Raw genomic sequence first — 7551 nt, forward strand, 5'->3', positions numbered from 1 at the left:
GCACGCTTCCACCGCGTCCACGGCGCCAACGTCCGCCTGAACGCCTCGCGCACGCGGGCCACCCGGGTGGAGAGCTTCGCCAACGGGCTCTGCTTCAGCCAGGAGCCGCTGGCGCCCGGGCAGATCTTCCTGGTGGAGATCGAGGAGAAGGAGCTGGGCTGGTGCGGGCACCTGCGCGTGGGGCTGACGGCCCACGACCCCCAGAGCCTGGAGGTGGTGCCCGAGTACTCGCTCCCGGACCTGGTCAACATGGGGGACACCTGGGTGTTCGCCATCACCCGGAGCCACAACCGTGTCGCGGCGGACGGGGAGGAGGCGCCGGCGCGGGCGCGGGGCCCCCACTGGGAGCCCTTCCTGCTGATCGAGCAGGTGAGGATCCCCCGTGACACGCTGGTGGGGCGCAGCAGGCCCGGGCGCTACAGCCACATCCTGGATGACCTGTACAAGATGAACGTGCTGCCTGCGACCGCCCGGCGCAGCCGGATCGGCGTGCTGTACGCCCCGCAGCCCGACGGCACCGCCGACATGCACATCGTCATCAACGGGGAGGACATGGGGCCGAGCGCCAGGCACCTGCCCACCGCCCGCCCGCTCTACGCCGTGGTCGACGTCTTCGCCTCCACCAAGAGCGTCCGGGTCATCCCGGTGGAATATGGCTGTAGGTACCTGCCCCCTCCCTGGGGCATGTCCTGCAAGGGCCAGGAGCCGGGGCGCGAGGGGGCTCCGGTGGGGTCACCCCATAGTCCCCAACAGTGGGAGCGTCAGAGCGTGCCACGGGGCAGAGGGACGCGGGGTAGAGGGCACAGGAGAGCCCCCGGCCCCTGCGGAGCACGGGCGAGACCCCACACTGCCACTGACAGGTGGTGTCTCCCAAAAGCTCTGCCACGCGGGGCTGCACCCGGGCTGGGGGAGAGCTCGCACCAGCTCCCAGCAGTGGCGGTCGGGGCAGAGCCCAGCCTGGTCGCCCTTCCCGAGCGGAGCGATGGGGGCGGGTGTTCTGGGCTGCCCCGGACCGGGGGCTGCGGCACCGCGGAGCTGTGCCCCCGCAGTGCCACGCTCATCCCCAGCCAGACGGATGGGGATCCCATCCCCCCGACCGGAGCCCAATGCCGGTGCTCACGGAGCTGCTTCTTGGGGGCTGGCGAGCCCTCACCGTGCCCAGCCTCGCCCCACGGGCACGCAGCAGCCCGGAGCCAAGCAACGTCCTGCCTTGGCATCAAAACATCCGGCTGTGCCCCGCTGCCCACCTCGGCACGTACGCCGCGCCCCCGCGCCTGCCGCGTGCCCCGGCTGCGGGGTGCCCTGGGCAGGCGCTCCGTGATGCCATCGGAGGTTGGGCAATATCCGGCATCCCACAGCCGGCTGGGGAGGGGCCAGGAAGGCTGGCGCTGGTCGCTGGCTCTTGCGTGGAGTCAGGCTAATAAGTGCTAATTAGCACCATACTGGAAAAATCAGCAGATGCCGAGGATCAGGTGAGAGGAGAGCCAGGAGGAGAGCTAGCGCCTGGGTGACGGTGGCTAGCCGTGAGCTGTCATGCTGCCGTGCCACCTTTGCTTTACATCAGCAGGATAATTCGCTGTCTGCACCCTGGGTGCAAGGCCGCAGACAGAAACAAGCCCAGACCTGACGGCCGAGGGGCCGGCTGCCCCCGACCGCCGGGAGCCACCGCTTCTCTCGTTGGCACAAAGTTCAGCCGCTTCTGTCTCAAGGCTGAAATCCAGGATTCTCCCTGCCAGCTGCTGCGAGCCGGGTTATCCAAACAGGGAGGTTAAATGTGCCCGGCCACCCAGGCCCCCCTGCCCCGGGAGTGTGCTGAGGGCGACCGGCCGGAGCACGCTGCAGGAGGCCGCTGAGCCGCCTCAGAGGGCCCGTCCCCGGCCGCTCGGGATAGACTGGCGCTGGTAGCACGTACCTCTGGGAGAGCTGCCCCCTTCCCACCGCACCGCAGGCCGTGGGTCCCCGCGAGCACCGGGGCTGGCGCAGGCACTGCTGCAGAGGTGCAATCTAGCTTCCCGCCCTCAACAAAGATCTCAGTAGCTCCGGTTTCTGCAACACTTCCGTAGGGTTTAAAAATCGGTCTCAGTGCAGTTCTATTCCTGGCCGGGGTCCGGCTGGTGAAGTGAAAACCAGAAGTGAGCAGCTGAGCCGCCGGCAACATGCGATGCGGCATGGGGGGGCAGGGAGCAGGAGAGGCAAAGGGCATCTGCCACTAGTCACCCAGCACTCAGCATTACGCAGCCCTGCGCCGCCGAGGTGAAGATAAGCACTCCAGCCATCCGAAAACAGCCCCAAGGTCAGGAGCCGGCTGGGCACAGCGCGGTTGTGCTTGGCAGAGCTCTGCTCTGCCCGGTGCCGGCACGAGCCCCTGGAGGCACCGGCCCCGCAGCCAGAGAGGTGCTCAGCCACGTGCAGGCGAAATGGCCAGGTCCCACCCGTGGCTCCGCTCCGGCCGAGCACGATGCCCTGGGGTGCTCTCCTCCGGTTCGGCTCTTGGAGGCAGCGGATGAACCAAGGCCCACGGGCTGCGCCCGAGTCAGCTCTTGTTTAAAATCTGAGGAAAGCACTGGCCGCAGCTAATTGCACCCACGCCGCTGAGCCACCAAGGGCTCCTGAAAGAGGAATCCCACAGGGGCGCGTGTCACAGGAGCAGGAACCGGGCAGAGCCCGCGCAGGTGGCCACGGGAACGGCTCAGAAGATGGTTGTCTCAAAGGCATCGCCGGAGCTGTCTCTGCAGGCAGCACAGCCCCGGCCTGCGGGCGCCCACCCGGCAGCCTGGCGCCGGCGCCAGTGGAAGCGGACCAGCGGAGCAGGTTGGAAGGAAAGCACAGTGTGGGCGTGTGAGACCCCAGGGAGCCGCTCGACAGCCCCCAGGGAAAACAAATGCAAACCAGCCATGGTAACGCACGGCTTGGGCATATAACTGTCCCCCAACCTTCCTCCCGGTAACGGGAAGAGCTTCACAGCCCAGGGCCCTCAGGCTCCTGTCCCAGCCGGAGTACCTTGGCGCCGGCTCTCCCGCACAGCTGGCTCGAGCCCAGGGCAGGACGATGCCTGCTTCTGCCGCAGAGCAAGCTCACCCACCGCTGCCCTAAAACACAGTGCCTCCGGGGAGCCTCGGGGCCCATCTCCTCCGCACCCCTCTGCTCTCGGCCTTGCCGGTGACTCGGCCAACTCAGCTGCTTCTTTCTGTTCTCTTCCAGTCCCCTCCCTGCAGACCCTCTGCCGGCTGGTCATCCAGAAGCACATCGTCCACCGCCTGGCCATCGATGGCCTGGACCTGCCCCCGCCGCTGAAGAGCTTCTGCAAACACGAGTGAGGCATTGAGGGCGCTGCCCCGGGCCGTCCCCCGTGCCAACAGTCCCCCCAGCAACGGCCGGCAGGCTGCCCGGGCAGTATCTGTGCCCCCCGCTGCCCCCTCCACCTCCCGGGGCCCACCGGCACGCAGCCCCCCTTGCCCCCAGGGCGCCTGTGCGCAGGGCACGTGCTACCAAAGGGCCAACGCAAGAGCCCGGGCAGCGCGGCAGAGCATCGGAGGGACTTTCCTCCGTGCAGACAGGTGCGGCAGGGCTGGCGCGGGGGCAGGAGGGTGGCACAGGGCAGAGCGAGCAATAAAGCGCTTCCAGCCAGAAAGCGAGCGTGCTGTGGGGAGTGCTGGCGCATGCAGCAACGCAGGGGGAGTGGCGATTGCTGCCGGACCCGCGCCAGGCCCGCTGCCGTCGGGGCCGTGCTGACAGCTGGCACTGCCCGCAGCAGGAGGCCCCGTGCACCAGGATGCCGGTCGAGCCGGTACCGAAGGACCCGCAGAGCCCCTGCAGCCAGGAGACCCAGCCCCGCCCGTGGGATCCCCACGGGATGAGGCCTTGGCGTGTGCCCAGCACCAGACCAGTTCTCGATGGGGCAAGGCCAGCGCTGGGCAGCTCTGGGGGCTCCCATCTGGGGGAGGAAGCTGCGGCTTTGGGTATTTTAGTCCCCAGCCAAGGGGACCTTCTTCCCCTTCCACGTCAGGGCATTTCGTGTGGCTGTAGGGGGTGCTTCAGGGGAGCTGCCTTCCAGTAAGGTGGGAAGAGTTCTGTCAAAGGAGGGCTCGGGGGGCTGGCACCCTCCCGCGCTTCAGCAGCCACTCGTAGGAGCGGTTCACCCTCCAGCGAGGAACAAAGCTGGGCCCGTGAGCCTGCGAGCACGGCCCTCAACGCTGCTGGGCTCGGGACCTGTCCGTGGCCCGGGAATGAAGCTAGGATTGCCCTAGGATCAGAGCAAGGGTCAGGCCGAGTGGAGCGTGGGAGGGCACGGCCCAACGCTCAGGCAGAGGGTAAATTACAGCTGGGCACTTGTCCCAGCCAGGCAGTTTCGCTCTTGGGAAAGATGTTTACCCCGAGAGCGGGGATGAGTTATTTCCTGTGCTCCCAGCAGGGAGGTGGACGGGGCGGATGCTGGAGGGAAACCCGCAGTGCCCAGGGAGCCGCGCTGGCAGCAGCCGTTGCTCAAGCACGTGTCTGTGGCCATGGAGCTGGTCACAGCGACCCGGCGCAGGGTCCAGCTACCCCGCCTCGCCAGCTGGGGAGGGGAGCCCAGCGCTCCCCAGCTCCGGGAGCCGGCACTGGGCCCTCCTCCAGACACCTCATCCTCCGGCTGGTGGGGATGGCAGCTGGCGTTCCCGCAGTGCCTGTGCCGGGCTGGGAGGGGAGGCAGGGTCGGAGCTGCACAGAGCAAGAGGCAGAGGAAAGAGCCCTCCGAAAATCAGAGGGGTGCCCACACACGCCAGGAAGAGAGATGGCAAGGGGGCCAGCAGGCAGGGCCTTCCAGGCCTCTCGAACAGCACGGCTGAGGGGTGAAATGAGCAGCTCCAAGTTTACAGAAAGGTGTTTTAGGAAACACTACACTATATTTAGTCAGAGAGATTCGATAGTATCAGATAATGTTACAAAACCCTCGATCGAGAGGAAATCCCGAACCACGCAGCAGTCCTATTCCTGCGACGGGCCAACTCTACCAAAACCAAAGCATTAATGAAGGAAGCGCTGATCGGGTAAAACGCCGACGGTGACTGAACCACAGCAATGAGTGAGGACTCCCGACGCCCCCCCGTGCCACGTCCCGCAGGACGCAGCCTGCCGCGTCCCAGCACGATGGGCTTTGGAGCTGCTGGTGTTGGAGTTGCTCTTGCTGGCGAGGGGGGGACAGGGAGCTCACCCAGCCCAAGAGCAACGCCCAAGGGCTGGAGCTTGTTTGCTCTTCTTGGTATTTTTTCCTCCCCCACCCCATCTCATGCGTTTAAAGCCTTTGCTCTCCACCTCACCGCAGCTTTGTTTGCACTGCTGTGACCCCCAGCATCCCTCCCACCTCCCCCAGCACACGAGCTGTTGACGAGGGAGGGCGGGTTCCCCTTTCTGAGGAATTGAGAGCAGCTGCCGTAACCAAACAACTCCTCTGCTCCAGACCGCGGGCTGCGCGGCCGGCAGCGGAGATTGCCACCCTCCGGATCTGCTGCCTCCTAACAAGCAGGCTCGCTCCATTAACTGGAGGGCACCGCAACGAGGCAAGACCACCAAGAAGCGCCCTTCAAAGCCCTGCCTGATCTCATGAGCCGAGCGAGCCCCACCGTCCCCTCCTGCCAGCAGGGAGGGGCGGCCGCAGCTGGCGCAGAGACAAGACACAGCTCCTGAGCGATACAAGGCCGATTTATTGGCTTTGTTGCACAACACATCGCAGCAGGATGCTGGAAAGACCTGCAGGCACTGGCCACAGATCAAGTAATTTTGTCACATGTTATTATACCATCATCTCCCACGCCGCACCACCCATGGCTGGCTCCCAGCCACATCTCCTGTTAGCCAGGTCAGCGGCTGGTTACCCATTCCAGCGCGGTCTGGAGTTCCCAATCCGGTTCCTCAGCTGCCCCGTGCAAGAGGCGATGCTTGCTCGGCAGATAAAGGACCCAAACTGCCCCTTCCATGCCGAGCCCCGAGGGAGTGACAGGCTGAGGGGAGTAAAGGGGGAAGCTGGGACACCGGTGGAGTGATGAACAGGCCTCCTGCACATCTGCTGCCCTGCTGCTCCCGAGGACCCGCACACAGAGCGGCCAGCTCGGCTCCCACTCGGCGCTACAGCTTCACCTCGACGTAGGGCCCGATCCAGCTGTCAGCCAGCTCCCGGAGGGTCCTGTACCTGCACTCAAACTCCTCCCTGCTGCAGTGGGTGAGAAGCCGGCTGATCTCCGCCGTGAGGAAGGACACCACCAGGGATTTATCCAAGGACTTGTTCCAGGAGCTCTTCAGGACCTCCAAGAGGCCATCAGCACTGTCTCGCCCGGCCTGATGGGCATCGCGTCCCTTCTGCCGCTGTCTGCTGAGCATCTCTGGCTGCAAGGTCTTCCTGTCCGAATTCAGCACGGCCAAGATGTGCCGGCAGGGCAGCTGGAAGACCTGGTTGAAGTGGCAAGTGCAGCTACTCAGGCCTTTCAGGTCCACCCTGTGGGCATCCTCCAGGACCTGTATGCTGAGAGCGTCCTCCCCGGCGCCTATCAGCTGCACGGACTTCTGAACCACCGCAAACTCGCTCAGGCACAGCCTGGCAGCAGGCTCCGCGCAAATATCCCTCAAAGACTGCTTGATGAGCTCTTCAGTCCTTCGGTTAATTTCCTCCTCGCTGTCACCCTCCGGGTTTTCCGTGGCCTCCAGTTTGGCCACAGGAGATGAAGGATCTAATGAGGACTGAGGGCTCGCGGGCTCGTTCCGGAGGAGGAGGAGAGCCTGGGGGATTTCAGGATGACGCTGAAGAGCCGTGGGGAGCCGAGGAGCTGCCGGTGGACTCTGGAGAACAATCACGGGGCTCTTAGCAGCTGTGAGAGAGGCCGCCACCGGCTGCTGCTGCTGAGCTGCTGCCGTGGTGGGGCAGGCCTGGACAGAGCTCTGAGATGGCTTCCCCTGGCATGCCAGAGGGGCGAGAGGCAGACCCAAGGCAGGCAGGCTTTGGGGAGCTGCCTGAGCAGCACGGTGATCAGGACGGGTAGTGGAGCACGTCGCGGTATCAGGAGGGCTCTTAGAAACACACTTTTGGTAGTGCTGGGCTAAGGAGGTGATGCAGCTCTCCAGAGAGAGCCCAGTGCTGAAAACCTGGCTTAACCCCTGGGTGACCACCTCCAGGTCCCTAAAGTAGTTACTGCTGTCCCCCCACGTCCTCTCCCTGTGCACGGCCCAGATCTCATCATCAAGCAGCCAGTGAATATGGAGCTGAGGCAGCAAGTCCGGTGTCACGAGGTCCCCCAGGAGGGCGTGCATCTTCCTGCGGCTGCTCTCGGTGGCTGCGCACATGGTGTCGCTCAGGGCGGCCAGGATCAGGCGCTCGGCGCGGCCCTCCAAGGCCAGCCGGCTGCAGGCGCTTGCAGAGGTGGAAGACGGAGAGGTGCACCTCTGCTGCGGGAAAGGCCTGGGCGAGCGCCGGCGGCTGGGGGAGGCCGGGGCCCACCAGGAGGAGCCGGGTCTCGGCCCAGGCGGGGTTGAAGGCCCTGAACGCCCCGTACATGCGGGACAGGCTTCCCGCCGACTCGTCCC

The 7551-nt window shown here is 65.4% G+C and overlaps 2 protein-coding genes across 2 annotated transcripts in view; one reads left to right on the forward strand and one right to left on the reverse strand.

The window, feature by feature from the left end:
• Positions 1 to 3: 3 nt before the first annotated feature.
• On the forward strand, positions 4 to 3616 carry NEURL2 (neuralized E3 ubiquitin protein ligase 2; the record flags this gene model as incomplete). Its single annotated transcript, XM_009279553.1, has 2 exons — positions 4 to 658; positions 3202 to 3616. Coding segments are annotated over 2 exons (771 nt in total), but the record flags the coding sequence as incomplete, so codon positions are not given.
• Positions 3617 to 5662: 2046 nt separating this feature from the next.
• LOC103899133 overlaps positions 5663 to 7551 on the reverse strand; it is a 6806-nt gene continuing 4917 nt past the window's right edge. The window contains 2 exon segments of the mRNA XM_019472139.1: positions 5663 to 7369; positions 7371 to 7543. Coding sequence (XP_019327684.1) covers positions 6103 to 7369; positions 7371 to 7543 — 1440 coding nt within the window. The 3' untranslated portion in view covers positions 5663 to 6102.

Source organism: Aptenodytes forsteri, unplaced genomic scaffold, assembly GCF_000699145.1.
Source record: "Aptenodytes forsteri isolate BGI_AS27 unplaced genomic scaffold, ASM69914v1 Scaffold483, whole genome shotgun sequence".
NCBI lineage: Eukaryota > Metazoa > Chordata > Aves > Sphenisciformes > Spheniscidae > Aptenodytes > Aptenodytes forsteri.